At 39.2% G+C, this 14,107-nt stretch overlaps 1 protein-coding gene across 10 annotated transcripts in view; it reads right to left on the minus strand.

Annotated features, from left to right (window-relative positions):
* LOC146001539 (uncharacterized) overlaps window positions 1-14,107 on the minus strand; it is a 480,502-nt gene that overhangs the window by 121,770 nt on the left and 344,625 nt on the right. For 8 of the 10 annotated variants that reach the window (XM_083138981.1, XM_083138984.1, XM_083138979.1 and 5 more), the window contains 2 exons: window positions 13,769-13,894; window positions 7,411-7,488 (listed from right to left, as the gene is read on the minus strand). In XM_083138981.1, the coding sequence (XP_082995107.1) occupies window positions 7,411-7,488; window positions 13,769-13,894 (204 nt within the window). The remainder of the gene's footprint in view (window positions 1-7,410; window positions 7,489-13,768; window positions 13,895-14,107) is intronic. The other 2 variants (XM_083138985.1, XM_083138983.1) reach the window with 1 other exon arrangement.

The raw sequence follows: 14,107 nt of genomic DNA on the forward strand, positions 1-14,107 counted from the left end.
GAGGTACGTATATACGGACGAGTCAACTAAAGGACAGTGGACGATCATTGGTTGAGGAAATGGCCTCAGTTCAGAGGCACGTGGGAAAATATGAAACAAACGGAAACTTAATTCTTCATTAAACCGGAGCGCGTTCATTAAGCCAAATAGGCAAATTATGCGCGTATTTGCCGAGTTGTGATGCACCATTGTTCCACGACCTGACGACTGACTTGTTCAAATCAACCGTTTGGAGGCGCTAGCAGCTTAAGTATTAATCTTTCAGATATAAGTGACGTATCATTTTATAAAATATAATAGTGTATGCTCATAAACAGCTACAAAAACACGTCATTAGGTCACTCAATGGTCCAGTGTGAAGTGAGTCTAAGAGTCACTTTGTATTTATATTTACATTTTTGCTATTGAACGCCACTTTATGTACCTTTTGACTAATCGCGATGATCAGGATGGATGATGATTAGATGAAACTGATGAACAACAATCTCCTGACCGGGACTCGAATCAGGAACTTTGAAAGTTGACCACCTAAAGTGTGCAGGTTTTCCGAATGGAAGGGGGAGGGAGGGGATTTTGTCATTAGGAAACGAACTACATATATAGGGGCATACTACTGTATATAGGGATGTCTTTTTTTTAAGTAGTCTATGTTAATTTCACAATGGTACATTTATACTGGATTCGGTACACACATACATATACACACACACACACACAAAGGGTGTCAAATTTTTGAATAAGTATTTCCCTTTGAGGTCTTGTTTCGACGCTATGATCCCTCGTCATACGGCATCTGAATCCTGTATGTATGCAACCACGCAATACGATTCACGGTTGTATTGTCACTGCACCCCTGCTTTTTTTCATATTAGTGAAACTAGGTCTCGTTGAGTGGCGTGCCAAAGATAAAGAGTTGAAGGGGGTAAAAAATAAACAAAGCATGAAAAAGGGTTAAAAAGACTTCCTTTCGAGCCATATTCCTCGTTAAAGAATTCCTGAGCACTGTCACTGTTCTCCCAATTCCTAAAATCTTGTTTTAGATCCCTTCAAGAGTGTGTGTGTGTGTGTGCGGGGGTGACTTAAACATCGCCCTAAAAGTTAATGCGAAAGTAGGTACCAAATCATTCGTGTCAATAATAATTCGATTAGAAACATTACAAATATGAGTAGAAATCGGCAAAGTTTTATAGCACATTCCTTGCAGAAAACCGGCAACGAAACTCCGCTAGTCATGAACTGAACGAGATGGTTGTAGCGTCGTCTCGCATACGAACACCCACCCACCCACACAAAAAGCAGCTTTGATTCACAGTGGAGAAAAGAATCGTAGTCGTTCTGGTCCCATTATCACGGGGTATCTCCACTTTTGCTTAAAGAGCGAGTGTGACAATTGCATACGATTTCCAGCTCCAGAGGAGGAGGGGAATGGAATGCCATTATGTCCACGTGCAGTGGCTCTTCGTCTCACGAGACGGCTTTTTACAGCCATTATCCTCGCAACATGTTTATTCTTCCGTTACGGATCCTCTCTTCATACTCTCTGGTCGCATTAAAGTGAATCAATTAGTACAGTTTCATCCCATTTACTTACAACTCGCCACACGTTTCTTAGGGAATTGTGTTCCATTTTACATCTACCAGCTTTATATTGCTCTCACGTCCACAACTACTGTGGGTTTCTTGCGCTGGCCAGTGATCCTATACATGAAACAATTCGTCCGTCGCATGCGCTGTAAGCTTCCGCGCATTCCCTCTGCGCACGAGCCTGGAGGCCGGGAAGCTTCGAGTAGGAGGAGTCTACTATGAAACGTCATCAATAGACTCGCACCGTAGCTGCACACATAATAAGGCCAGAAATATTCCCAATGCGAACTAGATAATTTCTCGAAGATATTAATAGATATTATAGGCTTCAGCAGTTCTGGAATATATCAGTCGATACCTTCTGGAGCCGTGGTGACACGGTCGGTAGGGTGTCTGACTGCCACGCGAGAGAACAGTGTTCGATTCTCGGGGTGGGAATTTCTGCGGCAATGGTCTTGCATGGAAAGATTCTGGAGCTCAAACAGCTTCTAATCCAGTGTTTCTCAACATTGTGCGGGAAAAAAATGCAGCAAAAAAAAAAAAACAGCCAGTAAATATGGTTTCGGTCTGTTTGCAACAGATCACATATGTGTGGGAGCACATTTCTAAAGTACGCACATTATGTCATAACATACATGCAAAATTTACATTTAAACACAAACAAATAATATACAACGATCATGACATTATAATTTATGACAGATTGCAAAATTAAAATTTTACGACTTCGTTTTTCCACTCGGTAAATTTTCAATTCTGCAAGACATCTGAGCAACTGAATGTACCTTGTGAAAATTCGAGGGAAAATTCTTAAGCTATGCCACAGTATTTAACCGACTACCCGTCGACTTTTACATCTTCTGAGAAATGCTGTAAGTTTTCAGTAACGTGCAGTTGCATGAATTCGTACACACTTGCATTTGAAATTCCGGAGAAATATAATGGTCGAATGTTGAAAAATCTTAGTTTACGCATAACAAAAATGTACTGCAAACATAGTTTCGGAAATGTGTTCTTGCTGAGTTTTAGGGGTTGAGGAAGCGGAATGCGAGATACAGTTAGTAAGAAAAAGGCTCTAGCAATGTCTGAGAGCAAAACTGCACGAGTTTTTACAGTTGAATAAAGTTGCGGTTCATGACCAGAAAATGGACACCCTGAATCTACAATCTCCCTTCAAAATTATACTGAATACATACTTGATTCATTTAGAGTAAAAACTGATGAGAAAAGGCAAATTGTGAGTACCATTGTCTGTTGCTGAACTTTAGTGTATTTTTACCCCATGGTACAGAAAGCATTTCCCTACTCTTAAATTGTACAGTGCTCGAAAAATCTTCTTCAGAGCAAGACGCCAGCTCTGAAAATCAGGCGCCAGGAAACCACCTACTGGCAATTGTGTATGCTATAAGAAGTTGAGCATCACTGTATTCAAAACATCACTAAATCATGTGAGAAAGCAGAAAATTAGGGGTTGGGGGATAAAGAGTAAGTAATTTACTGATTCTATGAAATGTTCACAACGTTGATAAAAAAAAATCATTTGCTAACTTACGCTGTACTGCAATTTGAACTTGTAATCTTCAAAATTTCGGACATGCAAACTTAAAAAAAACGGCAATATTACAGCAAAAGATCACAGTCGCCAGGCTGAAATTTTTAGTCGCCATGGCGACTGGAATTTTTCGAGCCCTATGTATATGTGTATATATATATATATATATATATATATATATATATATATATATATATATATATATAATGTCGCGATTAGTTCACAAGACGTAGAAACTAAAATACAAACTTCTCTATTGGACGCCGTTTCTCACGAACAGGATTCTCGCACTGGTGAACTTCAAATAAGGGAATATTTCATCGTTTTACTGTACCGAATCTGCCCTTAATGTATCGGTACAATTCATTATGTTACACCCTGTATACTGTTCAGAGCTTGTAGTTCGAAAGAGAGAGAATTCTATTTTTTGTGTCTCGGTCATTAACTTTCATTCTTGACTTAGATCCACAAGCAGAAAAAACCTTGAACATGTAATCTCACTGAAAGGCTTAGTAAAGAAAAAGTATTGCAAATAATGAAGAAAGGAATTGGGGGTAAAAAAAAAGGATATTCTAATAACAGAGAATTTAAAGAGAGAGAGAGAGCATCTCGCTATGCTAATAGAAATTGGTAGAAGACATTTCTGAGATGTTTCGCATGGTAAGCTCCGTTTGCAGATACATTTCAGTAGTGTTACGTTATCCATCTCAGAAAATGAGTCATCAGTAAATTATCTTCTCATCAAGCATTTTGGCTGATCGCGACGATGGGGATGAATGATAAGAAACTGGCGAAGGAAAAAAAGGCTATGACTCGAACCCAGAACCCTCTATGGCAAGATCGTGATTTCTTTTAATTGTAATTATTAATTGATGTAAAATTCAGGGTGATGTTAAATAGCAAGAAAAATAGTCTGCGAGAACACACACATTAAACATCGTTTGATATATGGAATGATTATACTTTCGATGTTTCGTTGCCATAAGCATGCATCTTTTTTTTTTTAAGAGTGAAAACTACATTATGAGTAAACTGTGTCTACAAGGCATGTGACGATAGTAGATTTTTTGTAAAGAGTAATGCAAAAAAAAATCAAAACCTAATTTAAAAAAATAGCAGCCAAAATAAATATTTCACAAGTTTTTGAATTCAGGGAACTGCGGTAAGTCCACTTTACATATGACAAGACAGTGTGCATAAAGGGCAAAGGGGAATATATTTTTCACCATGTTTTGTAAACAACCAACAATCCAAGTTTGAGTGCAACCCAATAAAGTGTCGCTGGAGAAAGTTGTGGACTTTGCCGATTGCTTTTCCCATGCCTTTATGTCTCTGATATAAGCAACCTGCATTCACCAGAGGAACGGAAAATCGCCGTCGGAACACGCCATGCTCAGGTATTTTCATCGGCGAATACCAGGAGTCCACTTTCCCACAGAGCTCGCAGCGCGTGAAAATCTAATTGAAATTTCGTCTCACATTCATAACTTTTCCTTGTCGCTGCCTTTTTTTTCTTTCTTTTATTTTCGTGCTACAAGCCACGGCTTTGCCAAGGAAGTGTTTTCCTCCATTTTGTCGGAGATGTCAACTTCCAACCACATTGTAAATTAACCCTTCCCCTTCCTGCATTTCAACTAGCAGAGGACGGAAGTTTCCCTTGCATCTGTGAACGACGTTGTAAAAACGTCCATCCAAAATATCCTAAACTTGGCTCTAAAATCGCAGGTGTGTGATTGGAATGATGTGGCCGGTCTAAACCCAACATATTCACACTTGAAAGATATGGAAAACGATCTAGACACAATGATAACGTAAGATCCCCTAAATTAAATGAGCCACTATTTCTCCAGATGGCCTAGGACGTCCATTATCTTTCATTTTTAAGTTCTGATGAAGTTTGCGTTTGTTTGTACATGTTCAATGTGGAAATAGGATTCTTTTATGTGATAAATTTAGACAAGTGTTCTTTTTTTCCTGGGAGATTTCTCTGAACCAAACTTCTCCACTTCCACGGTTTTGTTTTTGAGTTGTTGTTTTAAGTCTACTTTATCCATTGATTGGGTAATCGGGAGTGGACCTACAGTTTAAAGTTGGATCTGAACCACTATGGGCCTCCACCGGGTATAGAACCCGGCGACGACCTTCTCTACATTTTTTGAGTCAGTCTCTACACCCTGGTTATTTCCCAACGCCAAGTGTAATATTGAGGACAACTCCTTTTATGTAGAGGCTAAGAAATTAATTGTATCGGCATCTCTCGGTGGTCCTTTCAAAAGACCAAGACGTGATTTCTTTTTTAGCCAATTTCTCACTTGAGAGAGGCAGTGTTTGCACAATATCTGAGAGTCTAAGTTGCTCTTGTGCCCTCCAGAGTCAAGTGAATGAAAAGTGTGGACTTGGTGGACCATTAAAAGCCTAGAAGCTCTGGGTGAGAGCTGTTCCGCTCCCGAAGTCATGCATGGTTAATGTAGCAAATGCTCAGGGAGTGCAATTCTCCTGGTCACGATAATTGTGAAACAGGGTGCAAGGGCATGGATATCTGTGAATCCATTTGGAGCAGACTTTCTTCTCTTGTCTCGAAAGGTGTGCTTGTTCACATAAAATAGTGTCGCAAAGAACGAAAGCACTGTTTATAAGGTCTGTGATAACATTTAGAAGGGTAAAACGTGTTTGTCTGTGTGTGGAAGATGACAACAGAAGATACCCTGAGGATTCATGTCCATAATTTAGTCACTTTCTGTTGAGCTGTTTAATGTTATGTGGAGTCACGGACACTTCTGAGTTGTATCGATCCTACTGAAAGTCAATGGGATCGTTACAATTCAGATGTGTCAGTGACTGTACATCCGGCAATCCCATGCATTCAGTTTTGCTCTTTAGAATATGGTAATGTCAAAAAATTAAGAGGTTTTAGCCTGCATAATTGTATTCAGAATGCCTGTACAACTGTAGCCTATTAATTATTGGATGAATGATTTGGTTTCGGTGATACTACCTTATTCTATTACAGAGAATGTCTCAAAGTAAAGGATAAATATGGACGATAGTACGTCTAATACACCCAACAGCAAAAATGATAGTAGGCAAATTTTACAGTCCATTACCATTGTTAATCAGTCTGTTTTCCAAAATGTGATATCATGAATTGAAATAAAACCGTCAAATAACAGAGGAGAGTATTTGCTTCACATCAACGCACTTAATTTATTGAAACAACAGAATGTTGAATAAAAAAGAATGGAAATAGTGATGGACAGTTTGTCCACTATCTGAACAATCGGCGACTAAGATAATATTAGACAAATTGTTCATGCCTATTTTCGTTCGTTTTTCTTCCACGTCCCATGCTTTTTTTTAGGAATGGGATGTGTCGATGCTTTAGTAAACGTTGTCCACTGTTCATTCACGCTCTTATTTCAATTCCTGAACCTCATACTGCGGGAAATAAAATGAATGGGCATGGTGATGGGCACTTTGACTATTATATTTACCGTTGGCTATAGCCACATCATTTTACAGTAAACCAATAGCATATAAAACAAGAGCAGCGGTACCTCCGAGCAGGAACAGAGTTAGAGTTCAAAAAGAATATTGTGATAAGCCATAAAATGATCTAATCGTACAGCGCTACCCAGAAAAAGATAGAGAGGGGGGTGGTGTGCACGTACGATGCCTGATATCAACTTCAAACTGAAAATTTTCTGGCCTAGTACAGCATGACTATGAAGTTAACCGTCGAAATTTAATGATTCCTATTCGACTTTCTTTCTCTATTGTCCAGTGGGATGCACAAATATTGCATCATCCAAGTTGTCCACATGACTATTTTCATTAATTTTTCTCTTGCAGCAAGGTTGCCAGCAGCTTGTTTGGAGTTTTTGTTTCATTTCTTGAAGCTCTCATTGCTTCAAACTAAGAGAATAAACATTGTGATGGACCATTTGCTTGGTAATACTTATGCATCCCACTCTACAATCTTCAGTGTAGACAGAGTTTACATTGAACGTTTGATGACTATTTCCGAGATATCACAAAACACTTATCGAATAAAGATACTGAACATGGATTTGCAAAGTGTTATGAGAATTAAAAAAAAAATTTCGTTAATCAACCATGACTTAAAGAAATTAACTTCTTTTTTTGTGCCTGAAATGTCTATTGAGTCAAGACAAGACTTCGTTTTACATTCAAAACTAACTGAACAATCACACAATTACTACACCGAAAACGGAAAGGTAAAGAAACAGAGAAAGTCAGTTGGCAAAGACACTTACTGTTTTCTCCAACGAAATTCGAGTTCCCATCTTCTAGCCAAGAGCATAATTCCCACCAATCCATTGCAGCAGGCTGGGCTGTTGATTTGTCCAAGGGCAGCGTGCAAATAGCAGAACGGCAAGAATTGAATGAGACCTTCACCAAAAGATTTTCTCGATTGCTTTTTTTTTTATTCGCTCCCTCTTCAGTCACACTGGTAATAGTTAACTCATCCGAAACAAGGAATTAGCGGATAAAAAAAGAGAGTGAAATGCAAAGGAAAAGACTGCAAGGCAAGCGGCCACTGACCTGGTATACAGAAACCACAAGCATGGACAAACATGCACAAGGCAATCTCTTCAAATGAAAAGTGAAAGACAAGAACGAACGAAACTTCAAAAGCGAAAGGTACAAGCTATCAACACTTATATAAATTTACAAAAACACACACACATACATACAATTTATTATTATTATTCAAGAAATTCAATTACATTGATTAAGTATCGCCATCATTTCGTTAAAATAATCAAACACGTGGAATTTCTCTTTGAACTTCTTTTCACTTCTACAGTAGGCAGTGGTGACGCCATAAGTGGGCAAGATGGGCTCCTGCCTCATCAGAAAAATTGCTGACTCCTACCGTGCCCCTTCTAAGGAAAATATTTCGACTCAAAATATAATAGTATCATTATTACCACATACAATATCACCGCTGACTTTCGAACCTTTACGTCTGTCACTGCTCTCCCCTTTCTTCTAGTTTTTTTTTTCGTCCACAATATTGAGCACTCTTACTATACAGGAAGTCATCTTTACAATTAATGCCCTAAGCATCAAATATGTACCTTATATCGTATATTCTTCTCCCAGCTCGAAAGTTTCCGGATATATTTAGCCTGGCTAATCCACACAATTAATTATCGTCCGAAAAACTGATACTAGCAGGCAAGTGTCTCACCATCAGCTCTTCTAATAAATTCTGCGGTAATTCACATCGCTACACATGAAACTTTTAGACAGCCTAAGTAATTTCTCGCCATTCATCAGTCATCAGGACCAGAGTAATCATTGCATTAAGATCTGTTGGGTTTTCATTCTTTGTCCCTTTCTGCCTCATTGGGTACCGCGGTGGCTAGTTCCGGTACCTTGAACTTGGTGGCAATTCATGGTGGGTGGCCGAATTACCTGCTTGGTTCCGGAGGTTCTAGGTGCGAGTCATGGTTGCAGCCGGAGTGGTTACACGACACTAATGAAGATGATCTTTCTCGGTACTAGTGAACGGTTTTCTAATGGCGAATTTATAACAAGTAAAAGCGTCATCAGAAAATGCTATGTACTTGTTACAAATGAAAAACGAAATATGCAAAATGTCCACGACCAAGCAAAAACACGTCCACCGTATCAGCCTTTCAGCAATTTATGACAGTCTGTAGAAAATGATGGTCCTGCTACCCGCAGATGTACGTAAAACGATTGAATTTAAATTATTAAGTCCACTATATACACGGATAGGCTAATCGGGGCTGGATCTACAGTTTCAAGTGAGATCCGAACCACTATGTGCCACCGGAAACCCCTTATTTACACCACGTTTGGCCATCGGAGAGGCCAAAATAAAATGATACATAAACGAAGGCCTTGTAAAGAGTTTAATGGAAAATACTTAACACAAAAATCCATAATGGAAAATGAACTGGAATCTATAGATATTGCTTAACTGAATGTTTCTAGAAATAGTAAAAGTAAATGAACACTGACATCAGGGGTGCCCATCCCCCGCCGACCCCGCTCCCCCCCAAAGCCTATGGCGCGTTCCCCCCAAATCATATCATTCGCACTCTCAAACCATACCGTAATCCCCAGAAAGTATTTTGAGTTTTTTCTTAACACTAGTCTACTGTTTTACTGTTGTTTCTTTCCGGTTTAAAATGGCTTCTGCTTTACTGGAAATTTCAATAAATAAATAAATAATTACAACAGCGTGTCTACCGAAAGTAACTTTTTCTTAGCTTTACTGAACAGTATAGTTGATCTGCCCCTCCTCTCTAAACAGGGGTGCCCGCCCATCACTCAAGACCACCCCTAAAATCGTTCATCATAATCCCCCAAAATAGTTTGGAAGAATACGTAATAATATATGTCTAATTTATGTCTATTTGAATGAAATACCATGTTAAATCATATTTTTTAATTGTTAGATTTTCAAAAAACTTAAAGCTAGCACATTGATTGGTTAAATGTAGTAAATTAATATATATATATATATATATATATATATATATATATAATAGTGTTTGCGAGTGCGTTTATAAAACTCACAATTTGAGTATTTAATACAAATTGTTAGACAAATTAAGATAAAGATACAAGAAGTTGGAAGTGCGGATTGGTTTGTTCCAAATGATGCGCCTGCTTTAAATTAAGCAGTATATCAACACTAAGCATTATATTTTTAAGAAGCGGTGTTATTAATGAATATAGAGAATGTCTTGTAATGCAGCTATAGTATAAAACTTCGCATTCAGTAAAGTGTGAAACACCCATACTCTCCATACATGATTGCGAGCGAAGCGAACAAGACAATTTTTACAGCCATTTCTTTGCAGGCTTTCAAGACTATTAATTTAATGGGCTGTCAATACTTTCTTACGATCCCGAGATAATTAGTTTTTTCCAGCTTCTCTTTTGGCAAGTTTGGGGTCGAAAACGTGTGGATACCATATCGCATATAATATTCGAACTCTCCCCCACTACAGAAACCACTTGACAATCTAAGATTTAACACTTTATCAAGAGCTTCCTATCTCCTTTTTAAATTTAATACTCAATCCTACCACCAACATTTCCATGCTAATTTTAAACTTACTGTTTATATTGAATAGTGGATATTGCCTCCTCCAAAAAATTAATTCTCAGTCTTCACACCAGAATTTCCGCAACAGTCTAAGGCAATCGTAAAACACAAGAATTGGATACTCCCCACCAATTTAATGCTCAATCCCCCTCCAACTAAAATATCCGACATAATGTAAGACCTAGAATTGGATACTGTCTCCCCCTCCCAACGTTTAATTCAGAATCCCCCCCCAAGAACCCATGTGTCAATTGCTTAATATGTAAGAGTTGGATATTTCTCTCCCTCCCCCCTTTCGAAAATCCCCTTAAACACTTTATTTACTTCATCTAATGGATTAAATATGGTGCACTTAAGGTGTAAAATTTTTACACATATTTTGGAAATTTATATATAAATGTTGAATTTTATATTATTTGAAGGGAACCCCCCCCCAAACAAATCTCGATGGCGCAACCTGCGCAATAATCCCCCCTCCCGTGGGCACCCCTGACTGACATGAAGAAGTAAAAGTATGTGGAAACTTGAAAATTCAAGAAATGGAGAGGAGAAAGAAAAGAGGACAGGTGAATGAGAGGTGAAAATACAGAAAAAGTAACAAGAAAGAAAAACAATACAGAAAAAAAGATGAGAGAGAGAGAACTTACAAAAGAGCACGTGACGGTCAGAATATGGAAAGGGGTTAAGTGGGTTGCCTTCCACTCTCGCCGGGGCAAGTATTGTTGACTTCCGAGGAGCTGGCTTCTTTCACGGACAAAAGAATTGCCTTGGCGTTCTCTTTCCCCACGCAGCTTCTTCCCTTTCGTCTCCGGCTCTTGCTGGCAAGTGCTTCCTGACTGTGGCTTGTCTTATTTTTGAAAGATATACCGACATAACTCCAAAATCTACTTTCGTTCGAGTCCACAAGATCTTTATCAAAAGTCTGTTCGTCCGTTGCAGTTGTCCATATAGGATCATTGACCTGACTCGATAAGTATTCTTAAAAGTACCGTGCAGAAATTGCCAATTTATATCAAAATTCTCGTACATATTTTCACGAATACATCACACAGTAAATAAAGTAAATTTGCCCTATGAGCTCCTCAGTAGAGGAGAACTGTTAACAGCAATGGACAGCGCGTGCACGTGTTGGTCACTGCATCGACAAATTCTAATTTTAACCTAATCATTCTCTGGTCCTGTTATGCATGTCTTGCCCAAACACCAAACGGAAACTATTTTCTTTACCACATTGGTTAGTTTTATATAAAAGTGGAAATTTAATCAAGATAAACTAATTATTACATTTCTTCCCTTCCACATGAATTCTTCCACAAGCAACCTCCTATGCTTTACAAAAAAAAAAAAAAGAAAAAAAAAAAGATTGAGTATATCAATGTAAACATTTCGTATAATAGTGGTAAACGTTTGTCTGGGCACATTATTATTCCCCAAACCCCGTGGCACAACAGCCACTTGAGGACCAGGGCCTGCCAAGTGGCTTTACTTTGGGAGACGCCTGAGCAGTCCATCGAATCCTATCACCACTTTTTCTGGCTTTCGTGATTCAGGTCAGCTACGTACTACTGCTTTCGTGGAGCTCCGCAACTGTCCTCACGATCTGGGGCAAGATCGAGATTTTGGATCTACTAATCGGTAGCTTACCCGTCACTCTTTTTCTCTCTTTTCACATATATAACTTTTTCTCAATTGTCAATATTTCTCATTAAGGACACACAAGCATCCAGGAGTTACAAGTTGTTATTCGAACCCGAGGTCCCTGGCGTCGTAGCACGCTCCTCTCCCACGGTTTTCAGAAATGATATAATTAAATAATAGTATGTGTATATATATACACAGTGTGTCTACAAAGTTTTAAGACTGGCATAATAAAAAGTGTAAACATGTGAGACTGGCCATAAGCCTCGATTAGTTTTCGATGCACATCCCTCCTCAGTGTACACACACTTAGTGACATGGCTGTACAATTGCTGGATGACCCTGCGGATATTTCTTTTGGGATTGTGTTTAAGTGCCTCGTCACAGCTTCTTCAATTTCCAAAATCGTGTCAAAACGTTGGCCCCTCAGGTGAGATTTGAATTTGGGGAATATAAAGTAGTCAGCCAATGCCAATTCTGGCGAAGAAAGCGGATGGTTTAACACAATCACTTGTTTCCGTGCCAAAAAAACTGTTGGACAATAATTGCCTTGTGGCTTGGGGCATCGCCGTGCTGCAGGAACCAAGCACCAGATTCAACCAGCTCTGGTTTCACTCGACGTAATCTCTCTAGCAAGCGCTCCAAAATGGATCTACAGACAGCTGGAATAATCAATCATCAGCAGCAATCATCATCAGTGACTGTGACCGGTTTTCATTCAGTTTTTGTTTAACTGTTTCGACATTACCGCCAGTTCAACTGGTGGAGGGTCGACCATCACTGGGATCATCCGGCACATCTTCCTGACCATAACGATGCCAAATGAAAACATTGGATTGACAACAGGTGTCATTGCCATAAGCAGTTTTCAGCATTTCAACGGTTTCTGAAGGGGTTTTACTCAGTTTTACACAAAACTTAATCGCCACTCGTTGTTCTGTTTTCAAATGCATGACGAGGCTACAAAACTCTGCACTAGTATAAAACCTGTAACTTACTCAATATTGCACCAAATCAGACACCAATCTCACTACACACTCACTACAAGTGGCACTGCGAAATACATGTACCATATGGCACATTGTAGCATTTATCTTGTTACAATGTTGCCAGTCTTATAACTGGCAACATACATACACGTATAATTAACGTTTGTTGTGTTTCATAGGCAATCGGAAATAACAAGCAGGACGGAGAGCACTCTAAAAAAACCAACGATGGAAGGGAGTCATGCGGAGCTGTCATGATCGACCCGAAAGGGGGGCAGGAGAGGGCTACGTCCCCCTGGAAATTTAATGCCGGCTGAACGGTAGATTTGTATGTAATTTAACTCCAGTATCCGCATACTTCATTGATAATTTAATATATTTTAAAATGTATACGTGTGCCACTAGTGCCGTTGATTGGCCACCTGCAATAAATGCTTACAAATTTGCCAAACATTACGTATTAGCGATAACGTTACATGAACTATTTGGGCGAGCAGCAGAATGACTTCACCATTGTCAGTTGGTTGGTGACCACCCTTTCTCCGTGATGGCGACACCCCTTGATCACACTCAAGCGTATAAATGTATTTACGTTTAGATTTCTTCCTGTAAAAGGAAATTTCACAAATTTTATATGAGAGGTAGTAAAAAAAGCAATAGCAAGCATGTGCAGTAAAAGAAAATACACACAAGCTAAGCGTGCTCACAGCACAATCGGGGAAAACCGTGGTTAAACGGGCCAGTGCACAAGAGGCAGCAACCATTCGAAAAGAAGCCGGATGCATACACATAACAAACACAGGTTAGAGCTAGGAACAACATCACTTGCAGCAGCAGTCAAGCCACACTTGAACACACAACAGCTCCCGTATGGTCTACGCGTCATGTACTTACATTCAGGGTGGGAGTAGAGTTTGTTGACATTGACGTTGTCCAGGCCCCCTCCAACAAGAGCCTCCACCAGCTTCTCTATGAACTCCCGCACTTCCGCGGTATCTGCATCCACTAGATTGTCACCACCTGCAAGGACAAATGAGGAACAATGTAAGTTGAATTCAAAGTTTGAATTGAACTTCACGGAACTTCTTCCTGTCATATTTCGATAGTTTCGAAAGTATGAAGACCAAGGTGACATATTTAAGGGGAAACATGTTGACTTAAAATTCTCAGGTACAGTCAGATGCAATAAAAACGGGACACCTGGATCCTGAAGTACTCACTTCTCTGTAGGGC

This window comes from Lepisma saccharinum, chromosome 17 (genome assembly GCF_977018435.1).
Source record: "Lepisma saccharinum chromosome 17, izLepSacc3.1, whole genome shotgun sequence".
Lineage (NCBI taxonomy): Eukaryota > Metazoa > Arthropoda > Insecta > Zygentoma > Lepismatidae > Lepisma > Lepisma saccharinum.